This window comes from Ranitomeya variabilis, chromosome 3, assembly GCF_051348905.1.
Source record: "Ranitomeya variabilis isolate aRanVar5 chromosome 3, aRanVar5.hap1, whole genome shotgun sequence".
In the NCBI taxonomy this organism is placed as follows: Eukaryota; Metazoa; Chordata; class Amphibia; order Anura; family Dendrobatidae; genus Ranitomeya; species Ranitomeya variabilis.
Window position 1 is genome coordinate 744,192,545 of NC_135234.1, and position 25,614 is coordinate 744,218,158.

The window sequence follows — 25,614 nt, forward strand, 5'->3', positions numbered from 1 at the left end:
TCCTAAAGTGTCCCCAGTCAATGGCTGGGAGATACTTATTATTTAAGGCACCTCCAGTTGACGGGAAGTGCCTGTGCAATGTTTTTAGTCTGTTTTTAAAACACGCTTGCTAATTCACAGGTCCCAGTGCTCGTATCCCGGTATACCTGCCTGTCTTTCAGCCTTGCCCACCTGCCTGTCTCTCAGTCATGCCTGCCTGCCTGTCTATCAGCCGTGCCCACCTGCACATGTCTGCCAAGATACCAGTCTTGCATGCCACTACCTGCCTGTGTGTCTGTCATGCCATTCACTATACCAGTTGTGCCAACCAGCTCTTGCCAAGTCTACCATTCCTGGCAGTTCCTGCCTCCTGTCCCTTGGGGTCAGATTCCACCCACCTGAGGTCTGTCTTGGAGTAGCACCTGGTTCCACCTTTTGTCGTCCCTCCTCAGATCGCGGTATCGTCAGTCGCTGTACACCTGTGGTTGGACTTCAAGAGCCACCTAATCACACCCCTCTCCTTCCCCTCCTCAGCTCATGGCACAGTGGTTCCACCAACCAGTCCGTTACAACTTCCATACACATCGATCCTTAGCTGGGCCGAGCATTCATGTGTTCAATGGGGAAAAAGGGAGTAAGCACCTGTGGTGACGACTTAATTCCCAAGAGAATGAAAGAATGGGGGATAGAAAATCAACAAGCCCAAACCCGTTTTTCTTTAAGAAGCCCTTGTAAACATAATATAATCGTCCTGTCCCTCTGAAATAAGTAGCTTTATCTTCTAATGTGTGTGTAAGAGACTTCAAAATGCCATCTTAAGAAGAAAAGGACAATGAAAAATAGGGTTCACTGCGCTGCCGATGGTAATATGGATGAAACCAAGAGGCCAAGGATATTTCTATGCTCTTTACTATCAACATTTTTCAAAGTTATACAACTTCTTCATCAAGACAATCCAGAAATGCCTGTCCTGATGAAGAAGTTGGATACCAGTTGACAATAAACAGATTAGAAATAGCCTTGGTCTCTTGGTTTCATCCATCAGTTGCCATCAGCAGCGAAGTGAACTCTATTTTTCATTGTTCTTTTCTTCTTGGATCTACCAGTGGGTCTGCAGCAGCCAACTTTCAAAACTACTTGAGTTGTTGTTCAGGTGAACAATTCCCAGAACCCTGATTTTCTCTTACATTGAGTAATACACTATTGCGCTTATTTGTTTTTTCAGTTTTTCTTCAATTCATGTTATTAGGCTTGTAGCAGGTGGTGGTGTTTTATTTGACCTATTTTTCATAATGGGAACAACAGTAATTCGTAAATGTTGAGTGAATTGTGAATTTTATGGAATGAATTGCATTTTTTTCCGAGAGGAACTGTAGAGATCTGGTTAAATATAAGGAACGTTGTAAGCAATTAATACAATTTTAAAAAAAAAATGCTAAACTAATCGAGCATGATCATATGGAGTTCACCCCAAAGTTCTTTTATCACAATGCTACTAAAAATTGTGTGACTTAGACTTTGTACATGTGTGGACCATCAGTGGTGTCCAACCTATGGATCTCCAGCTGTTCTACATCTACAGCTCCCAGCTGGCGATTGTCGGGGCTGGCTTAGAATTGTAGCTTTTGAGTTCTTGGAGAATAACCGGTTGACGACTAATGGTCTACTATCTCAGCGTCATTTTTGAGCACTTGGAGAGTTACCGGTTGACGACTAATGGTCTCAGGGTCAATGAAAATGTTGCCTGTTTATGGCGTATTACAACAGTGCAGTGATGTGAACCAAGGATTCTAAATACTATCAAGGTATGTATATGTGTAGTCATCCAGTCAACAGCATGTGGTATATACAAAGTCCAGTGGAACGGAAACGGTGAGTGATTTCAAGAGGAGTAGGAGTAGGGCTGAACTAAAGTGATTGCAGCCCCTTTCATCCAGCCTTCATGACATCGGTCCCAGAACCCCCCCATCATTGGCAAGATACTCACCCTCTCCAGCGCATTCACAGGCTGTTTCACCTGGAGAATACAGCGAGTGTAGGCGCCGGCGGGGATGGTCTCACGAACAGCAGCGGTCTTGGGGGATGGACCTCCAGGAGTCTACTAATATGGGGCATGCGGAAAAATCTAGATAATTCATTGAGTCTGATGTTCTCCTCTAAGACACTCATCCCTGTAACAGAGCGACAATAAGGTATGAATGTTTTTTGTTTTATGATGGTGTCTTGCTGATATTTTTTTATATTAAAAATCATATAAATGAAGTCACATCCTTTTTTTTATTATTTTCATTTAATCACTCTCTTCTATCAGTCTTCAAAGGATGTTAAGTGTCTGGGAGGTTCGGATAGATCTTTCCCTAAAGGTTGTGAAAGATTAGAAAAAAAAGCATTGATATTTTGCTACTGCACAAAAAAATATGCAAATGGTTCAAAAGCCTCCGATGGGTATAAGAATTTCAATCTCTACTCTGCGTTAAAGAAAAATTTATAGGACACTCCCGGTATTATCTGGGTGGTTGCCTCCAAAGCTGTGCTGATTTTTACTGCGGATAAAAAGCATGAACTGAGAAGATATATTTTGTTATCTTACCTTTTATATATTTCTGTGTTCTTTTCGATATAAGACGACTTGTGCAGTAAGTGATCTCCATCTAGTGGCAGCGATCGCTTCCATTCACGGTACGTGTGTATGAAAGGGCAACCGAATGCTTTCTGGTACACCTCCTGGAAGGCTTGGGGATCATCACAGTTGACAGGAACTGATGCGGTAGTTTAACCCTTTATTTGCACGTTGGGATCCCCCCTGTGAGTTTAAAGGGTATGTTCAGAGAATAAACAGAGATAGATTTTGTCAGCGTGAACAACAAAACTGCTAAGCGTTTAATTTGGGTCTAAACTATATCAATCTCTATTGAAGCACAATCAGGAGGAGAAGCTGGCTATTTCCTTCACCTTCTGATGCCATCAGAAGTACACATTCTTGTTTAAAAAAAAAATATAAAATCACCTAAAAGGGTGAAGAGACATCCCTAAAGGATAAGGAAAAATTTGGTGATTTGTGCCAGATAATGTTTCCCACTTTACAGGTGGTTTGAATGAAAGGACTAGTATAAACAAGAAAAAATCCAGCTGCCGCCAAGGGTTTGATGATTTCTAAAAAATATATATTTTATTGACTCATGCAAAAAAATATTAAAATCAAGGAAAACAATAAAAACTGGTGTAGTCCTACGCGTTTCAAGCAAACAAAATTTGAAATATTTCTAAAAAATATATACTTTATTGACACATACTAAAAGACATTACAAGGAAACACTAGTCCTCCGTGTTTCAAGCAAAGTTCTAGAGCTTTGTTTGCTTGAAATGCGTAGGAGTAGTGTTTCCTTGTTTTTTAAAAAAATGTTTGTATATTTTTTGGAAATATTTCAAGCTTTGTTTTCTTGAAACGCGTAGGACTAGGGTTTCCTTGTTTTTAATTTTTTTTTTAATATATGTCAATTGAGTTTTGTGGTTTTTTTTAATTATTCAATCTCTTGGCGTAAGTTGGATTTTTTCTTGTTTATACTGACCCTATTTTATCTTGGAACCGGACTAAGGATTTCTTTGCACCGCACTCAACCTGGAACTAATACCTTAATCGGTGATCTGGTGTAATCCTCCTCCAATTTGTTGGTGGTTTGAATGAAATCAAGACTTAAGGTATAAGCGATACACCAGCTATAGGATAGATGATAAATGTTGGGTCAGTGAGAACCCCACCACTGGGACCAGTGTGAATGGAGCCGTAGTGATCACGCGTGATCACTACTCTATTCACTTCTTTGAATACATGGGAGCAGTAATGCGCGTGTGTGACCACTGTTCTCAGACACAGTGAATGAAGTGCTGGTCACACAGGGGACACATAACTCCGTTCTTGTGATCGAGGAGGTCCCAGAGGTTAGACCACCACTGATCACACCTGTATCACCTATCCTATGAATTGGCGGACATATTATAACCAATTCTTTCTACTACTCTCTGATGACATTTGTCCGGAAAAGTAAGATAGGTATGTTGTATTTTATCATGTCCAATCTTTTTGTTCTCGGGTGACCGTCCCAGCTGGTTTTCTTCTCTCTCCCCATTAAGAACTTATGTACACTCAGAGAGGGAACGATAGCTGACAGCCTAATGATATCTAAAGTACAACATACAGCCGGCTTTAAAAGCCGTACCCGTTGTTTTTTGCATTTTCATTTAAAACTACAAACAGATGAAACCACATATATAAAACCATTCGGCCATGTTCACACGATCCTTTTTTTTATCCTTTTTTTTTCAGGTCCTGATTTGGAAAACCCGCTGTGCAGGGTACAGTACAATGTTACCCTATGGAAAACAAAAACCGCTGTGCCCACTATCCTTTTTTTCTCAGGCAAATCCGCGCGGATTTGCCTGCAGAAAAAAAGAAGTACCATGTCACTTATTTCTGCGGATTCAGCTCCTGTTTTCAACAGGCACCAATAGGAAAGTGCTGTTGAAAACCCGCAGAGGAATCTGCAGAAGAAACTGCAGGAAAATCAGCAGTGCAGTTTTGCACTGCGCGTTTTCCAAATCAGGACCTGAAAAAAAAAGGATCAAAAAAAGGATCGTGTGAACATGGCCGTGTCAAATTCTTTATTGCGACACACCATAGACATTTGTTTTGTAATCTATTTTCTCTTGTTTTTTAATACTGTTCTTTGATTTATCACTTTATTTTGTGTTACGCTTACTTATACCAACCATGAGCTAAAATATATTTCGCTCTTAAAGCCGCTCGAATATGGCTAGAGAACATTGGGCTGAAAGGTGGCAGATGAGGTTTAACAATGATAAATGTAATGTTATACACATGGGAAGAAGGAATCAATGTCACCATTACACACTGAACGGGAAACCACTGGGTAAATCTCACATGGGGAAGGACTTGGGGATCCTAGTTAATGATAAACTTACCTGGAGCAGCCAGTGCCAGGCAGCAGCTGCCAAGGCAAACAGGATCATGGGGTGCATTAAAAGAGGTCTGGATACACATGATGAGAGCATTATACTGCCTCTGTACAAATCCCTAGTTAGACCGCACATGGAGTACTGTGTCCAGTTTTGGGCACCGGTGCTCAAGAAGGATATAATGGAACTAGAGAGAGTACAAAGGAGGGCAACAAAATTAATAAAGGGGATGGGAGAACTACAATACCCAGATAGATTAGCGAAATTAGGATTATTTAGTCTAGAAAAAGACGACTGAGGGGCGATCTAATAACCATGTATAAGTATATAAGGGGACAATACAAATATCTCGCTGAGGATCTGTTTATACCAAGGAAGGTGACGGGCACAAGGGGGCATTCATTGCGTCTGGAGGAGAGAAGGTTTTTCCACCAAAATAGAAGAGGATTCTTTACTGTTAGGGCAGTGAGAATCTGGAATTGCTTGCCTGAGGAGGTGGTGATGGCGAACTCAGTTGAGGGGTTCAAGAGAGGCCTGGATGTCTTCCTGGAGCAGAACAATATTGTATCATACAATTATTAGGTTCTGTAGAAGGACGTAGATCTGGGGATTTATTATGATGGAATATAGGCTGAACTGGATGGACAAATGTCTTTTTTCGGCCTTACTAACTATGTAACTATGTAACTATGTAACATGGCGTCTCAACAGGAATTCCACACCACAGATGTGTCCTTCCTTACCTTTACTCTTCACTTACCATTTACCCAGATGAATGCCCCAAGGTGACCAGCTTTTGGAAAAAAAACATGATTTTGTGATACTGTGTCGGGAGATATCTATGCTATATGAGGCCACCCAATGGTTGTGATGTAAATACCAGCCGGTTAACGGTTGTGCTAGCGTATTGTGGTAATGTATTTTATTGTATTGGAAGAAACTGGAGTCCTTAAACTAACGAGAAGGTCTGGGTGAACACATTTGTATATATGCTGTCATATGGTATTTTTATATTGCACTACATTATTGAGATATTTTACCTTAGAAATAATGCTGAAAATGAACCTGTCATCAGACTCATGCTTCCCGAACCACAGGGAGCATGAATCACTGGCTACGCGATTGGAGGCAGGTATGTTTTACTCTGAAAATCTGCAGTGCTTCAGAGCAAACAAACTTTGAAAAGTCGGCCAGACACCATGTTGTTGTTCACGCCAGTCTTGTTGAGGAGACATGTTAGAGTCAGAGTCTGAAAAGTGGAGTGCTCCTCACTACAGATCGTAATCCAGTCTCCGAGACTGGTGTAACATAGGTGTCATAAGGAATGCCACAGCTTGTCATGAATTAAAAAGTCGTGCTCTTGTTTCACTCCAGTTATGCCTATTTTTGGTTGTAACCTGCCTTCAAAATGGCTAATTTTGCACAACTTTTGTTCCACTCTGTCTTTAAGAAATTTTTTGCCACTTTTCAAAAGTTTTATGCAAGAACTTTGGTGCAATTCCTTTTCTAATCGGGCTCGTTGTGTCTTACCTGACTAGTCCAAGGCAGGTTCTTGGAGGCTTTTTTCCCAGCCAACTCCTTTAACTGACACTTGTCTTCCTATGTGCAAGGAAAAAGAAATACCTGACAGTCAATTGAAGCAAGGCGAGGAGAAGCCTCTGCGAACTTGACTCGAGTTAGTAAGCCAAGACACATTGACCCTGATTCATGAAGACCGTCAATTTTCTAGCTGGTCTTGATGGGGCATTTTGGAATCAAATGCTCCTGATGCGCACACCTCTTAATGAATCAGGAGCACCTTTGTACGCCGCAACAGACTCAAATCTTACTCCACTTCTTTACTAGAGTGAGATTTCTGGCTTAGAGAATGCCACAGTTCATCATGAGTTACACGAGCTGTGGTGTCACGGCGCCTTCACATCACTGTCTGACCCCAGCTCCTCTTATATTGGCAGACCTTGGCGAAACTAGCATGAAAACCCCTAAAAGTTTCAAGATTTGTTCTCAACCCCGATTTGCGCAAGAACATTGGGACTTTTCAAAGCTTTGTTGAATGGGACCATAGTTGCCTGCTGGCTTGTCAAATTATGTTTACCTTGAATACCACGAGCGGAGTTAAAAATGAATGTGACAGTCTCCTTCTGAACGGATTGGCATACAGTAGTGGGTCCATACATTTCTCCGATTTTTCACGTAATGCAGTCATATGAATGAGGTCCAAAAGTTTTTTTTTCTTAGAGAAATCTATACTCACAGTAAGTCTAAAAAAATGTTCTGCTTTGTAGCTTTCAAGAGTAAGTCATCCAACTGTTGCTTCTTTCATGTGATTTTTGATATCCAAGAAAATGTGCTCATGTCTTGGCTTCCTGGAGCTCTCACGTTATTAAGCAATATTAAGATGCTTGGCAGCTAATCTATCATAGAGATGTGAGAGGGAAGTGGAATGTAGGTGACATTTTTATAGGTGGTGTGATCTTCAGTTTCATTTTAAGGTAGTATCTCCTAGTGCACAGTCTGTTTGTTACGGCTTTGTGAGCCTCCTAGGACACGTCATATTTGCCAGACTTGACTTTGATTTAGAATTGTGGACCTGGTAACATAAACATCTGATACATGGAGGAAATTACCTGCAGCACAACCAAGGTATTGAGATCGATGAATGAGTGATGACAAAGCTAAGGGTTATTGAAGAGAAGTTATTGTATAGGGACCGGGACCATAGATTGACCAAGGTGGTCAACTTAGAAGGGCACCACCATACTTCTTTATGATCAAATGCTATAATTTAAGATCATGGTGTAATTATAACTTTGGACTGTGACTCTAGAAGTTTTTTGATTAACCATAAGGCCTCATTCATATATCCGTGTTTAAAAATGTGCGTGAAAAAATTGTTTCTGGTGTCACAATTGTTTTGGATCAGTGGCATCAGTCTATGGTCCGTGTGTCCATTTTTATGATCAGCTTCATTGGTGGTTTTTATGGACAGTGGGATAAATAAATGTCAAAGCTGTCCGCTCATCTCCATCACGTAATCCCCAACTGCAGCTGCCTTTGATGTCCGGTGATGTCAAGTCAACTTCCAGAACTGCAAGCTGACACGGCAAGGTGGGACCCAGTCTTCCTGAGTGACTGAGCTGTGGGCAGAGTTTCACCGCACGTCACAGCACAGTATCACGTGGCCTCTCTCCTCCACTAATTTCATTAACGGAGTGCAGCAAGCCTGCGCAATGCTGGGCTGTGACGTGTGGTGAAGCTCACATTTGGAAACGGGAGGTATTTGAAGGAAGCCTTATTCACAAGGTTTATATTGATCTGCCCACTACACATTGTAATGGACAACCTCTTTAAATATGGACGGCACATGAACTGTGCATGTGTGTCACCCGTGTGCTGGATGTGTTTTTCAAAGACCTATAGACTTGCATTGGTTCTTTTCATCCGAGTTGACGGAAAAAACATGGACATGTGAAGAAGAGCACCATCAATTAGAATGGGTACGTGTTTTATTCATGAAAAAAACGGATGCAACAGGGTCGTGTGAAGGGGGCCTAGGGTCAAAATATAAGATAGCTTTTAAAGCAATGTAGAAAACACAAAAACAAATTTGGAAATTCCACTTGTGTTACAATCAAAACTGGGAAATATGTATTAAAAAAAAATCATTGTTCAATCCAAGAGGTGAACCATTCTGGGTCCCCTTCCGGATTCTTTTGTTGTGTCTGTCTGTTGGTCAACTCACTGAAGTAGAAGCCCTCCCCCATTGTAGGAGGAGATAAGAATCACTAAACTCCACCTACTTTCTAAGTCCTATCTCTGTACAGCCTGTCTCCTGACAATGAAAGAGATTAAAAATACATTGCCCCTTTAGTTTTCTTCAAGATTTGAACGAGATTATAGAATTTTCCACATGTTCCTGAAATAAGCAAAGTAAGAAACAGTGAGGGCAATTTTATCTATTTTTTTTACATTTAGCATTCAGTTCCGGGTAGTATTCCTTTAAAAAAATCCCTTTGTAACCGTACAATGTGTGAGAACTTGAGGGGAGCTCATCGGAAGGTCATCCGTGTAGCTTTGGACTATTATTGTCTTAGTTAAGGAACTGTCACATGTATATCACAACATTTTTTACTAAAGAGAGTTTTTTGTAAGTTTCAGTATTCTCCAATAGTTTCTGAGGTGCCTTTAAAGGGAACCTGTCAGCACGAAAATGCCATCCAATCTGCAGGCACCCTGTTATAGAGCACGAGAAGCTGAGTAGATTGATATAGGCTGGTTTCACATTTGCGGTTGAGTCCGCAGAGTATCGTCTGCAACCGCAAACGCATGCAAACGCATGATAGCGCAGTGTTTTTTATCCGGATCAGCTTATGCATGATGGCAAAAAAAAATGCAGCGTTTGTATGTGTTTTTACATGCGTTTGCGCTTATTATGCGCATGCGTTTGATACTTCCAGGAGGGCATGTCTCAATCAGTTCCTGGACATGCGCAGTCTGAAGTACGCAAGCGCATCGAACGCATGCGTACGCAAAGACTTGCGTACACATGCGTTCCCATAGACAGTAATGTGTTTTTAATGCACTCACCCGCATGCACATGCCTGCGCATATTTGATGGAAATTTGCTGCCTTAAAAATTGCAACATGTAGCGTTAGCCGCACACCGCGAAAAAACGCATGCGTAAGCAAGCACGGATGAATGCATGCAAACGCATGCACCTGCGTCTACAATGTTAAAGATAGGAAATCAAGACGCATGCGGATGTACGCGTCAGAAACGCTGCGGACGCAACTGCAAATGTGAAACCAGCCATAGAGATTTGTGGGAAAAGATTCAGTATAAATTGTGTTTTTTCCATCCTCTGCTCTTTCTGGTCCAGTAGGCAGTCCTATCAGTGACTGACAGCTTTCTTTGTATAAGTGTGCATACAGAGATAACTGTCAGTCACTGATAGGACTGCCCACTGGACCAGAAAGAGCGGAGGATGGTAAAAACACAGGTTATAAATCTTTTCCCACAAAACTATATCAATATACAGGTGCATCTCACAAAATTAGAATATCATCAAAAAGTTAATTTATTTCAGTTCTTCAATACAAAAAGTGAATCTCATATATTCTATAGAGTCATTACAGAGTGATCTATTTCATGTGTTTATTTCTGTTAATGTTGATGATTATGGCTTACAGCCAATGAAAACCCAAAAGCCATTATCTCAGTACATTGGAATAATTTATATATAACACCAGCTTGAAAAAATGATTTTAAAATCTGAAATGTTGGCCTACTGAAATGTATGTTCAGTAAATGCACTCAATACTTGGTTGGGGCTCCTTTTGCATCAATTACTGCATCAATGCGGCGTGGCATGGAGGCGATCAGCCTGTGGCACTACTGAGGGGTTATGGAAGCCCAGGTTGCTTTGATAGCAGCCTTCAGCTCGTCTGCATTGTTGGGTCTGGTGTCTCATCTTCCTCTTGACAATACCCCTTAGATTCTCTATAAAGTTAAGGTCAGGCGAGTTTGCTGCCAATCAAGCACAGTGATACTGTTGTTTGTAAACCAGGTATTGGTACTTTTGGCAGTGTGGACAGGGGCCAAGTCCTGCTGGAGAATGAAATTTCCATCTCCAAAAAGCTTGTCGGCAGAGAGAAGCATGAAATGCTCTAAAATTTCCTGGTAGAAGGCTGCGCTGACTTTGGTCTTGATAAAACACAGTGGACCTACACCAGCAGATGACATGGCTCCCCAAACCATAATTGATTGTGGAGACTTCACACCATTCATTACCATGAATGTTTTGATTTCATGGTAAAAAAAACTGCTTAAAGGGGTTGTCCGGCCTAAGTATCCAGTCACTCTATGTGAGCGCACTACAAGGTTTCTCCGGTGCTGGCAGTGGGCGCATAACCACAAGTATGTGATTTGTATACATGTGGTCATGTGCCTACTAGACCTGCACGGTCTCGCTTAATGAAAGTTTATTGAGCAAGACTGAACAAGTCTAGTCGGTACGTGATTACATGTATGCAAATCTCATCTCACATAATTGCCTCTCCCGGCGCCAACAGCAAGAAAAGCAGTGAACACTGTGAGGATCCACAGGAGGCTAACAAAAAATCCACTAAAAACAGTATTTATTGAGTACACTCCCTGACAGAAGTCATGTCGCTTATCCATGTTATGTAAATAAAAGCTTATAACCTGTTATATTCAAACAAATAATTAACTTAAAATACAAATATATGTTGCATAACATTGGTGAATGAAGTTTTGGCGCTATTAGAGACATATTTAATATTTTGTGTGACTTCCATGAGCTTGAAGGACTGCATCCATGCGGTTCAATGATGATTCATACAATTTATTAATGAAGTCATCAGGAATAGCACAGAATGCAGTCTTACATGCCTCCCAGATCTAGATTATTTGGTTTTGTCTTCCAAGCTTCCTCTTTCATCCTACCCCAAACATGCTCAATGATGTTCATGTCTGGTGACTGGGCTGGCCAGTCCTTGAGCACCTTGATCTTTTTTGCCTGGAGGAACTTTGTTGTAGAGATGGGTGTATGAGATGGAGCACCATCCTGCTGCAGAATTTGACCCCTTTTATGATTTGGAATATGAGGCAGCTAATACTTCTTGATATTTTAGGCTATTGATATTGACTTCCACCTTGCAAATGTTTTGCACACCCCCATACAGAATGTAACCCCAGACCATGATCTTTCCGCCACCAAATATAACTGTTTTCTGGGTGTATTTTAGATCCATACGGGCTCCAGTAGGTCTCCTGCAGTATTTCTGGCAGCTGTGGTGTAATTCTACTGAAGATTCATCAGAGAAATCCACCTTCTGTCACTTTTCCAGCGTCCATCTGTTTAGCGGGCTGTGGGACTTTGCAAACGCCACACGGTTTTTTATTTGCCTTTTGTTTAGTACTGGCTTCTGGGCACTGAATCAACCATGGAGGCCATTTCGAGACAGAATCCTACAAACCGTTCTAGTTTACACAGGGACTTGAGGTGACCAGGCCTGTTGGAGCTCTGCTGCAGTGGAAGAGGGGCTTACTTTGGATTTTCTAACCAACAAACATTCCTTCTGAGCAGTTGTCTTGCGGGGTCTGTCTGACCTGGGCTTGTCAAACACATCTCCAGTCTCTTCAAATCTTTTTTTAATTCTTTGTGCTTGATGCTGAGACACATTAAAGGTGCCAGCCACCTCTGCAGTGGATCTGGTCTTCAGCCCCTTCATAATCCAGGCTTTGGTCGCAAGATGGATTTTTGGCATGTTGTCAGAGCTTAAGTTGCAGTGCAAGTGAAGGTCTGGGGTGCTGGGTTTCTTTTTATACACACACCCTAATTAACCGATCATTTACTGAGCACTTGTGAGGATGTAAACTAGGATTGGGTGCATTATATGACCAGGCGACAAAACTTTTGTCTTGTCAAAATCTGACCAATCTGTGTCCATTAACTGATCAATATTTTTGCATTGATGCCAATTTATTTTCTTAACCTAAACCACATTTCAGAGGGTTTCAGCTTTCAATAAAATAATTTATACAACCAATGGATGAATTTAATGTCAGGTTATAAGCTTTTATTTACATAACACGGATAAGCGACATAACTTCTGTCAGGGAGTGTATAGTAGAAAGACAAAACCTGTTCAAAAGACAAAAAAAATACAAAAAAGTTGAAATATCACAATATCCAAACTATGAAGTTAACTTGTAATAGTCGTGACTATCACTAAAATAGAATAGTGCAAATCACCGAATCCACCCCAATCTATATCCCGGAGATAAGTATCCACCAGACCAGTGCAAATAAAGTTCTTTCTCATAAATTAATTGACCCTATTTTTCCCTAAGGGTTGTGCCATAGATCAGAATATGGTATATATCAAATGTTCCAGCTGGTCAATTCTATAACACAACTGTCATCCCTAATTAGGTGAAATAAGAGAGGACTGGGTAATAATGGAGCAACTAGAGGTCAACACAAACAATGACCTGCAGTCTATGATTAACATTAGACCTAGGCTCATCCCTACTGAGGCCGCGGAGGTTGGCACTCTAGAGATAAAACGTAAAATGGTGCTCCTCTCAACAATATCCCTATTAAACCCTAAAAAAGGTTCCAATGATCAGTGAGAGATATCTTAATATACCATCTAATCTCCCTATATACTTGGATAGACAAGGGATGTTTGTATCACGGGGGTCAAGCCACAAAGGTCCCTAAAACTGAAGATCATTCAATGTAGTAATTAACCTAAACATAGGTAATCACTGATCAAGATATAATTGTGAATAATCCATCATTGTCAGAATAGCGGAGAATATGCAAATTGATCCGTACTCCTAAGTATGATATATATAGTATGTGCCCATAGTTTTGAAATGTCCACATACCATAGAAAAATACTTATTCCTTCAAAAATACCCCGAAAACAAACGTGTCATCATTGTAATACTCATCAGTCCACATGAAGTGTCTCTCGAAGTGTATAGAGTGAGGCTGAATACGTCTAGTTGGCTTGTGACCGCATGCATGCTTATGCCCTGCAGCCCTGATGGAACGGTGAAGGCTGCAGTGTCAGCCTGATCGTCTGCAGCGCTTATGTGACATAAGCAATAATAAAAGCACAGTATTTTGCTCTTTGCAATAACCTAGCACTGCCACATCATTTACTAAGCTGTGATCAAATCGTAACCACTCTCAGGATGTCACCGTTCGATCACCACAAGAGATAAGCGGATCTTTTACAATTCAAATTAGTCAAAATTTCACCAAAAATTTGATTTCTGGCAAATATATTCGCATGGATTTTAGTACTGGACAAGAAGTTGGGGGGGAGACATAAAGAGGAGAACGAGAAACATTTTGTTTCAATATGACCTGTCTACTCCGCTCACCTTATGAATCTGAAGATGGATTCCTACTCTACTGGTACATACTACCAGTCCAATGCCAGACTGCGCTCCACTGAGAACCACTGATCTCCGATGACCCAGTGGTGGACTGACCTCCACTGTGCAAGGTATGAAAATTCAATTTATGAATTGAGATGTGATGTCATAGCTGCTGGGCATTATGGGGAAGCCGACTCGACCGCTCACCGATGCTTCGCCAGAGTGAGAAATGGCATCGGGCAGCTTTTTTTGCAAATTGAATCTCAAAGTATTTAATTTCTGCACAACCAGGAATTTCAGGAAATTCAACTCAAACTTAATCCTCTGCTAATCGATACGCTCATCTCTAGTCACCACTTAGTAAATGTTGCTGCGGTGGAAAGAGTTAGATTTGTGATAACTAGTGAGATCTTGTCTACTCACTGTGAGAGGAGCCACGGAAGGTTGTGGGGTGCTGCTTTGTATGCTGAGGTACCACAATTTAGACGTTTGTGTCCAACTTTTTCTAAAAAAGAAATCAAGCCCTTTGGGCGGCCATTAGGTAATGCTCTGAGTACTTTTGAAAAATGTTGAAAAATCACCAGTCTTGGGCTGCTCACTCTTATTAGACAGTTAAGCCCCAGATTGGTGATAGATACTCCTTAAAGTCCGCTCTACCACGGCACACTCCTCGAGTATCTCCCTGTGGAGGCCTCTCCCTCGTTGGCATCTCTGGAAACCCTAGATTATTTCAGTAGAACTGTATAGATACGTAAAAAAGGATCCCGTTAATGAAAGCTAAAATTCTAGTAGAGGCTCCAGCATATGGCCATATAAACGGTATGAAGTTCCAATTCTTTCGTATAAGGTCTTTATTACTTTTTTGTGAGGAGGCATTGAGAACGGTAAATAAATTGAACCTAACAGAATCTACAGGGACACCCCGAACCTGGACTAACCTCACTGTGGTGACTATGGCAATGAATGTATTATTGCATTTGGTATTGAAGATGTAAATATGCTGAACTTATAAAGAACATTGAAGATAGTTACGTGTTCCGCCATTAGTTTGAAGCTTGTTTGTGACTAGGAGAGAGACTGGCATGGCACGATTATTTGGAGTTGTTCCAATACAGATGGATCTAGTCTTATGCTGCATTCACACATCTGAGTGTCGCAGTCCGAGTCCCATGGGCCGAACTTAATGGGAACCTGTCACCAGGTTTTGCCGATATAAACTACGGCCACCATCTTTAAGGCCTCCCTTATAGCAGTCTAACAAGCAGTTATAAGTCCCCAACCCCATCTGCATAGCCCAAAAAATACCTTTTATAATCCCCACATATGGTGCGGTCCTCTTCTCTCCTCGCCATCCTCCTACCCTGCATCATGTGTATAACACATCCTACATCATCCACACAGGACAGGACTCTCTTTGTTTTTATATCCACACAGGACAGACACACGTCGATCTGCACTGCTGATGACAGAGCAAAGCACTGTAATGCTCATGCGCACTTCTGGGTCATCGGCGCTCTTTGGCCTCTCCCGACACATGCACATTACAGTACTTTGCTATGCCCTTAGAAGCATCGAGCAAAGTGCTTCTGCTCAGAAGTAAGATTGGGGACATATTGATGATGTAGAAAGAGTCATCGAATCAAGCAAGCAGTAGAACGGCGGTGGGGGGCATAGAGGAGGCGCTGAAACAACACCAACGACACCCATCGGACTGGACTGCACCATATGTGGGGGTTATGAAAGGTATTTTTTGGGGCTATGCAGAGGGAGTTGAAGACTTACATACAGCTTGCTAGACTTCTGTAAAGAGGCATTAAAATTAATGGCCATAGTTTATATTGGGGAAACCTGGTGACAGGTTCCCTTTAACTGCCTTAGACACATATATGAGGCTTTCAAGTTCGGGACAGGAGACACGCAGACAGTTCGTGCATTACAAGCAGTTGAATAAATAGATAAACAGCGCTCCATCCAGGTGTCGTAATATAAAAAAGGATTTATTCAGCCATAAAGAAGCAACGTTTCGACCATCAATAGGTCTTTGTCCAGCATACAATATAGTGTAAAGGGCCGGTTTAAATAATGTGTATGCACCAATCACCATTAGACCACAACCCACAAATACATTACACATAGATTAAAAACAAGTAACAAACATCAGATATATCAACAATAGAGTACTTCCAACATATGTATATCCACCATATATATAATCTATAAAATCACCATATACCAAGAATTCAGCATTATATTTACTATCGTATTGACAAATGAATGAAGTGCATCTTCGTTCTCATGGAGACCTTCAGCCAACCAGCAGGGTCATATGTTAATCATTCCAGCGTGTCCTCATTTAATATGCCAGTAAGAATCCATATCGGGAAAGGCGCCAAAAAGTCAGACTACTTATCCAGGATTGGCTCTCTGAACAGCGTCCATATTTTTACCAATAAGGTCGATCCTAACGTACCTCAAGCATACATCATCAAGAGGCGCTCCATCGGAGTACACAGCCGCATCGCCAATCACATCAGGGCCGTATCCCATGCACTCAGGCGCAGTGACACCGTAAGGGTTCGTGCATTACAGTCCATCCCCAAGACCGCGACACATGGATGTGTGAATGTGGCGTTATGAAGAGGCATGAAGAGCGTCTTCTTTCTAGAGGTCATCATTTTTTTAATTACATTGCAGAGCAGAAGCCCATAGATGCATAACCAGGGCACCATAGTGGCTCAGTGGTTAGCACTGTATGGTGGCTCAGTGGTTAGCACTGCAGCCTTGCAGTGCTGGGGCCCTGAGTTCAAATCCCACCAAGGACAACATCTGCAAGGAGTTTGTATGTTCTCCCCGTGTTTATGTTGGTTTCCTGCGGTTTGCTCCCACACTCCAAAGACATACTGATAAGTAATGTAGATTGTGAGCCCCAATGGGGACAGTGATGGCAATATATATGTAAAGCGCTGCAGAATTAATGGCGCTATATAAGTAAGGATAATAAGTAAGGTTCTCCACCAACAAAGTCAAGTTACCAAGAACATGTTAACCCCCTGAATGCAGTAATGACACATTAAGCAATGTTTGTTCTTTTCTGTATGGGTTATACGTTGTTATATTTTTTGTCTATTGCTACTATATTTTATGGCGATGATCCTGTGTTAATTGTGTCGCTGAGTGTATGGCTAAAATATTATGTCTTTTTTCGTTACAGATTGTGAGTGTGGGGAAACATGTGAAAGGCTATCATTACATTATTGCAAACCTAGTAAGTATTTGTGTTCATTAATTTGCTCTGAGAGACTATTTATTTTCATTTCCCCTGTTCCATTTGGAGCAAAATCAGTGGAAAATAAAAGTAGTGCATTCACTTGGTCCGTGCTCATCATGCATCTGATTAAACTCTAATCAAAAGAGCATTTATCATCACGATTACACATTCAAGTAGTGTGCACCGATTCTGTGTCGAAGGCCTACTTATCGTTGGAAAATAAGCACCTGCCGAATGAAAAGCCTTAGGGAAGATCTATTTCACCGAGCTGAAGACACACACTTTCTTCTTGTACTGTCTGTTTTCACTGTATAACAAGGTGTCTGCTTTATCACAGTTATAGAAGTGTAAGGTAATGGACAGGAAAGTGTTAATACACTAATACAGTATAGCTTGCGTAATAAGTTGTTCTACTTTTAGCTAGATTATTTACATTCATGGCAAAGACTGCAGACTTTGTTTTTCCCCCCCGAGTAAAAGATATAATTGTTCTACTTCCACCAAAGACCAGGGATTGGCAGGGGTACTGCATGTACGACCTTACATGTGTGTATAATATTCCTATTCTATCTTATCAAGGTCTCTAACAGTACAGCAGAGCGGTAATTTGTCATTAAACCCTGTTATGATGATGAAATCACTCCGATGACTCTGTCTCCATCTACACAGCAAAGCTGAAAAGTGAACTGCAGACAATAGGAGTTGTCAGTCTTATATGTGTATGCCAGTGGCCAATAATAATTCAGTATTTTTATAAGAATAGTCACATGACAAAATACACTTCTAGTTATGGAGTAAAATTTACTTCCACAAAAGACCAGTGATTGGCAGGGAAACTGCATACAGGGCCTTATATTTGTGCATAATATCTTATGATTAATATTTTGTAATAATATCTAATAATTCTATCTTATCAGGGTCTCTAATAGTACATCAGAGCAGTAATGTGTCATTAAACCCTCTGATTTTGATTAAATGACTGTGTTGACCCTGTCCCCGTCTATACTGCAAAGCTGAAAAGTGAGTTGCAGACACCAGGAGTTACCAGTCTTATACAGTATGTGTATTCCAATGGCCAGTCTGACTGCTGCAATAACAATTCAGTATTTTTATGAGAATAGTCACATGACAAAAATGCACATCTGGTTACAGCAGAGCAGTAATTTGTCATTAAACCCCCAGATGATGATGATGATGATGATGATGATGAATTAACTCTATTGACACTTAGACTACAGACTTTATATTTTTCCAGAGTGAAAGAAATGATTTATACTTCTGGTTATGGAGTAAAATCGTCTTAATCAAAGACCAGTGATCGACAGTGGAAATGCATACAGGGCCTTAAATTTATGCATTATATTCCTATTCTATCTTATCAAGATCTCTAACAATACAGCACGGCAGTAGCTTGTCATTAAACCCTCCGATGATAATGAAATTACTCTGTTGACCTTGTCCCTATCTACACAGCAAAGCTGAACACTCAGCTGCAGCTAATAGGAATTGCAAGTCTTATATGTGCATTGCAATAGCCAATGTGAAAGCTGCAATAATAATTCATTATTTTATAAGAATAACTACATGACAAAATACACATCTGGTTATGGAGTAAAATCTATTTTCACGAAAGACTTGTGATCATCCGGGAGCTCCATACAGTGCCTTATATCTGTGCAGAATATTCCTATTCTGTTATCAAAGTCCCTTACAGTACAGCAGAGCAATAATTTGTCATTAAACACTGTTATGATGGTGAAATCACTCAGTCGGCTCTGTACCCATCTACACAGAAAAGTTGAAAAGTGAGCTGCAGATAATAGTCATTTCCAGTCTTATATGTACTGTATATTGTAATCGCCAGTGTGAAACCTGCAATAATAATTCAGTATTTGTATTAGAGTAGTTACATTAAAAAATATTGTAACACCGTTACAGTCTTCGATAAGGAAGAGAAGCCTGAAACTGTCTGTGGATCTGGGACCCTAAATATCCCTGTCCTGAGGGTACTCTTGAAGGTAGAGAGGCCCAAGCCTCCGACCTTACTATGCTCCTGTTAAACCCTGGTCTGTCCTCTCCCCCACCCCATGAGGAATGGGACAGAAATGAAAGTTAAACAAGACACAAAGACAAAACAGGCATAACAGAAAACCTCTATCATACAAAACACTCACCAACAATAGTGAGGACGGTAGGGACAGGGAGGAATAAACTAAATGGGAACAGGGACCAAGAGATAGATGCACCCTTACTGCAGCAAACCACAAAACACTACTACAGCAACTCTACTCCAACCACTTAGCTTTAGCACACAGCACAGGAAGATGAATGTTTCACCGGCAGGGACAAGAAGGTCTGACCAATTTTTATAGGAACAGGTAATGACCAGATCAGAAGCAGCTGAAATGGAGCTGCATGTTTCTGACCAGCACAGAAAGGGTCGTTAACCTCTTCAGCACCAGAGGAAACTAAATAAAATTTAATATGGCACACAAATCACATTATCTCTAAAGTAGACCTGCGATCCATTACCCGACGTGACCGTATAACTCCAGGTCTTCTAGGGGAACATTGCACTATTGTGACAAATATTAACTTAACATTAGTTAATTTATGTATAGTTTAATTTTGTGATGCTTTTTCATTTAAAGGTAAACTACACATAAACATTGGTCTCCAGAGAGATGCTATATTCTCTTATTCATCAACATTTTAATGTCAAAAATTGGAACCCTGTCCTTGGACTGTTTAAGAAGGCTGTTAAAACAGACACTTTTGGTGTGGAGTTTAAATAAGCCCCCATTCTTTTGTAATTCAGCTCATGCGATTGTCCTGGCTAAATTAAGGCAGTAAGCAAGGATTTGATCTTTTGAGATCTAGTACCCGTGTAACCCCTTGAGCCTAGTCAGGCAATTCTATATCTTTAGAGATCACATAAAAGACTTATAAAGGTCAAACCCGCAGCATTTCTCTGCCACTTTAATTGGTTCTCAAACTTTTTAACTAGGTGACATTTAACGAGCACTGCAACCTGAAGGGAAATAGCGTTTTAACAATTAAACCTTCAGCATGATGGTGTCGTACGCGTTGATATCAGTTGAACCATTGCTTATTTTTACGTTGAGGGGAAAAAAAAAACAAGTTGTACTTAACTCTCATGTGGTTGGTACTGCCTGGTATCATTCTTCCTTAATTGATTTTGTCAAGTTAGCTGACCCCCAGCAGTCGAAGTAATCCAATGGCTCTCCGCAACCACATCGCAGGGAGCTGGTGCACACAGCACTGGCAATTACTTCTTTTAAATTATACAGTCAGATTGACATCGGTATTTAAATGGTTAAACTACAGCGATAGGAGCACGCTCTGGTCTCTGCAGTCATAGGCAGATACAACTATGTAACAGATCTGGTGTCTGCCTGGTAAGAAGCTGGATCAGCTCCTGAGCATGGCGGGTAACACCTTATCGGAGCGCGTTCACTCATCACTATTGAGCACCTAATATGACCTTCGTTCTGTCTGCCACCCATGCACGTTATGCTAACGAGTGGTGGACCTACCACTGAAGCTGTCAAGATTGTTACATCCACATTTGGGGACCTCATCAAAGTGAGGGCAACGATAATCCAACCTTTAAGACACCTGGGAAAATGGGAAAAACATGCACTGCAGTAACTTTCCAAATTTGTCGAGCGTGGTCAATTCAGATAGGCCATGGAGAGATGGTTTCAAGGTCATATTCCAACCAAATTTTTTTTTATATTTTTCTGTTCTTGTTTTATGGACACGCTGACCAGATTTCCATATGATGTGTATGGATACATTTATACTTGACCTTCAGTCCCAGAATAACCTAATAAGGCAGACCGTGACGGCTATGAGAATCACACTTTATGTTGGTAGCGGTAGACCACTACTATTAAAAATCATCTTGCGGCTTGTGCTAATGTCCTACTTAGTATTCCAAGTGCTCACTTTCCTAAACAAGTGTGAAGTACAATTTAAAAATCCAGCAATGATAAAGCTGATCTGTCGGAATGATCGGTCCGGCTATATTTAGAGCGTTTCTTCTTTTTACAGATACCTTGATTGCTTTATTTCCATGTCTGAGACTAATTCTGTAGAGAGGCAAATTCTGTAGGAAAATTAGAATTGCAGATCCAGGATGTTCAAGTGGAATATAATGCTCTTTGTTTTGTCTTGCTATTATAAATCAACGTTCCTTATTAGACAGGCAATCTTGAGTTTCTGCTGTATTCACTCGATGCCTGTCCTTATGGGGCTAGAATTAATGTGTAATAATTATGACTAGAGATGAGCGAGTCGATTCGATGCAAGTTGAATTTACATAGCATTTTTAGGAATTTGAGAATTCAAACAATTTGTGATTCATTTTCCAAAAAACGCCTGAAACTGTCTCCACCATTATACATTGCAGAAAATTGCATCAGCCATAGAAGGCCTCAGCTGTGGCAGGGCGGAATTACCCACAACACCATGGTTTAGCACAGGAGGGATTATTATAGGCTGTATAAAAGCAGAGGCAGGGAACGCAGTAGCCTGTTTGTGGTGAATCTGGATAGTGAGAGAACGTCAGAGCTAACAGCTACAAACAGTACAAATAGTGTGTTACAGCACAGCAGTGAAGAATGGTTACCATCCGTTTACCCATAACCATATATTTTGATGCTTTTGGACGTTACTGAGGCTGTGAATGCATTAAAGAGCTTGAAAACAAGTTGGATAAAGTCCCAGACTCTTACACATGTGTCTTCAAGGCAGTTGAAGGCTTTGCAGTACTTTCAGTTCATGCAGATTTGCCATAAATCAAATGTTTGGAAAAACAATTCAGCAAAGTTAGCAAATTCAGAAGATTTTCCCATCTCTATTTATAACATGTACTAAGCCAATATCCAGCCACACTATGGGCCTGAGCTTACAAGACAGAATTTTGGCATAAAATGCTTTGAAATGTTGCAAAATGTTGGTGCAATTCGAGGGCGCAAAAATTTTGCGACTTTTGATGGTCTCATGCCATTTTCGCCCAGTTCAAGCAAAGTGGACAAAGCTGAGACAGTACAGGGGCATGGAGACCGCCTCTCACCAAATTCATGACGAGCAGAGGCGAACACAAATCTTTCTCCAGCGGGAAATGCAGTAAGATCTGTAGCAAGGCGTGCACCACTCGTCACTTTCCAGATTCATTAAGAGGCGCCTTGCCCACTCATCATGACAGGCGTGAAGATTGTCGATCTTGATGAATCGCCTTTGTGTTCAGCCAACTGCACTGATGCTTTAGCTGAAGGCCTTGGTACAATATGGTCCCACATCGAAAAAATGGAAACAACAGCAGGAGAGGAGCAGGTTTATTTTGTGGGAGAAAGTGACCTACGATTGTGTTAATGAAGATTAAAGCACCACTCCAGTGGGTTTTTTCTAATTGCAATGCTGGAGTGGTGCCACTAATGGAAGTTCTCTGAATCTAGTCTTACACTTACCAGCCGCCATCTTCAGCTCTTCCCCGATCCCACACAACCATCTTGTGACCCCAACTTCTGATTGACCGGAAGTTGGAGGTAGCGGTCACAATCTTTCAGTGTAAGTCTATAGGAGCTTTGTTCTGGCCCCATTCTGGCTCTCATACTCTTACATTGAGTAGTGACTTCCAACTCGCCCAGCAAACACTGAACCGATCTGGCAGATCACGAACTGCTGGAGACCGACTGGGGTGATGGTGATAACAGAAGAAGATGATGGTGGCTGCTAAATATGGGATTAGGGGCAGGAAACTCATATTAGTGGCACCACTCCAGCTTTTTGAAGTGGTGCTTTTCACTGCAAGCGTACTCAGCAATTTTTGGAACTCTCATACCAATGACTGGAGCGATACACACATGTATGGCCACCTCTCAATTTACAGCTGCATAAATGTGGCCTAGTCTTCAGATAGATGCAGTTTCTAGAATTAGTTTATATCCACGTCTGTACATATAAGAAGGGGCAGCGCCTTTAGGAGACTAGAGTTTCAAATCAATGTTGATTTTGTAGTAGGCCGTGACTTGTAATAAAACAGAATTGTAAGACAGGAGCTGTGGAGTGGTATTTCCGTCTGTTGCTGATGCTATTGGAAGCTGAAGGGTATAAAGCAGTGTTTCCCAAACTCCAGTCCTCATGGACCGCATGGGTCATGTTTTCAGGATTTCCTTAGTATTGCGCAAGTAGTGGAAGTATCATCAAGGCATCAGGAATTGTCTCACCTGTGCAACACTATGGAAATCCTGAAAACATGACCCGTGCAGTCCGTGAGGACTGGAGTTTGGGAAACACTGGTATAAAGGAATGCTGATAGTATGGTATTTGCTGGTATAAGGTATGCAGCAATGCTGAAAATTTTTAACCCACAATGGTCCAACAGTAAGCCATTAAAGAGATTTTACCAAAAAAACTGACTGCTGCATCGCCCAGTGATCCCAAAAATTAGTTTATGGTTGAAAAAGGCGATGACAATGCTCTGCTATTTCCAGCACTCCCATTGACAATGAATGGAGCGGAGTCTTAACATGAGCACTTCCATTCATGATGGTGCTCTGCATTCTCGGTTGGATAGGGGATGATTTGCGATATTGGGAAAACCCCTTTATAATTAGACAATTTGTTTTTCTTTTGACTTTCAGTCACAAAAGGAACATGATGACACAGAATTCTGCAAAGGGGGAGTCCTGACAAGTTAATTCACCGGTGATCTGATCAATTGGGACATTACTGGAGATAATTATCCATGTTCGCAAAACCCAATGGTTCCTAAGAAGTTTAAAGTAAATGACATAAATCCTCCTACCTATATTATCTAATGCCGTCCGAAAAGACAGCAGTGCACAGATAGGACGGAGGCAGAATGGGATCATTGTGTTCCATCAGATAAGATACCCAAGACAGAACTTACTCAATAAAGAAATCATTTATACACGGGGCCCATTCACCCGCCTGGCTCAGAGGTTAAACTGAAGCTGCCATTGATTTAGAGAATCAGAAGTGGATGTAGCTTTGCGTCTTACTAAATGAAATAACTACAGGTTCCTCAACTCTTTGTCAATCCGATAAATTATCTACTTTTAATTTTTAAAAATCCATGATACTTCACAGCATTGTCTAAACCTTAAGATTTTAGGTCTAAATTTACATAATCACAGTGGACAAGTCACTGCTTACCACAAAAGCAGCACACTCATATACTGCCGCTTGCCTTATTTGCCATCTAATTTGGTTAATTGTTCCCAGTTTACTTCATAGAAATGATTTTGTCCCTTTTTTTGATAATACAATCATATAACCTGTTAGGTCACTTTCTTCCGCAAGATCAACACACTCCTCTGCTTCTGCTGTAATCATTCTAATGGTCTGGTTACAACACATTCATGACACTACCACTGTCGGATGCTTTTGCGTGAGGCCTGACGACAAGGTTGTGACGTCTGCTTGGTACCCACTTAACAGACAAAAACTGTATGTAGTTGATGACATGCGTTTTTTGTAAAAAAAAATAAAAATGGCCTTGATTTTGCCTGTTGAATTTGAATTTGTTGATTTTGCCTGTTGAATTCTTTGATTTTCGTTTCTGTACGTTAAAAATTTTCAATAAAGTTTACATTTGAAAAAAAGCACCATCAGAGAATGTTTTTCTCTGATGGTGCTTTTTTTTCAAATTTAAATTTTATTGAAAATTTTTAACGTACAGAAACGAAAATCAAAGAATTCAACAGGCAAAATCAAGGCCATTAGTAGCATAGGAGACCTGACAAGGTCTTACCTACCCAAATATACTGTATAGGAGTCCTCGCATCACAGTCCAGGAATTATTATACAATCAATATTTGAAAGTAACAAAGAAGTGGTCACAACAGGACTAGGAAGGATGATTGTGGAATAGCACAACCCTTAGGCCAATTTCACACATCCTGATATTTCCAGTACCGGAAAAAAACGGTACTGGAAGTGTCAGTGTCCATTTCTGTAATACTTGCGGCAGTTGTGTGGCATCTGTGTGCCACATCAGTACCACATGGATGGTTCCAGGGAAGAAGCAGTACAGTAAGCACTGTTCCCCCGCGAGAGCAGGGGAGAATGATGAGAGTTCTATTAAAGTGATAACTATGACAGCAGGCAGTGGCTGATGGGACCATTACTCCCATCAGCCTATACCTGCTGCTGCTAATAAGATGAGATGAGAGGCTGATGGGAGTATTCCTCACCCGTCGCCTGTTCTAAAAATAAATAAATGAAAAATACTGCATGGGTCCCCTTGTATTTTTTATAACCAGCCAGGCAAAACTCACAGCTGTGGACTGCTACCCTCAGCTATCAGCTTCATCAAGGCTGGTTATCAAGAATATAGGGGTCCCCACTCTGTTTTTTTAAATTATTTAAATAAATAATTTAAAAAAACTGGCATGGGGTCCCCCCATTTTTGACAACCAGC

General features: G+C 40.9%; 1 protein-coding gene and 1 long non-coding RNA gene across 9 annotated transcripts in view; one reads left to right on the top strand and one right to left on the bottom strand.

Annotated features, from left to right (window-relative positions):
* Window positions 1–25,614, top strand: part of GRIA4 (glutamate ionotropic receptor AMPA type subunit 4) — a 446,709-nt gene that overhangs the window by 261,401 nt on the left and 159,694 nt on the right. For all 8 annotated transcript variants that reach the window (XR_013224091.1, XM_077298517.1, XM_077298518.1 and 5 more), the window contains exon 5: window positions 17,085–17,138. Coding sequence is in view for 7 of the 8 variants with exons in the window: in XM_077298517.1 (XP_077154632.1) it covers window positions 17,085–17,138 (54 nt within the window). In the remaining variant the exon portion in view is untranslated. The remainder of the gene's footprint in view (window positions 1–17,084; window positions 17,139–25,614) is intronic.
* LOC143817266 (uncharacterized) overlaps window positions 2,252–25,614 on the bottom strand; it is a 51,173-nt gene continuing 27,810 nt past the window's right edge. Inside the window, exons 2-3 of the long non-coding RNA XR_013224092.1 lie at window positions 2,570–2,782; window positions 2,252–2,336 (exon numbers count right to left, since the gene is read on the bottom strand). This is a non-coding gene — a long non-coding RNA (uncharacterized LOC143817266). The remainder of the gene's footprint in view (window positions 2,337–2,569; window positions 2,783–25,614) is intronic.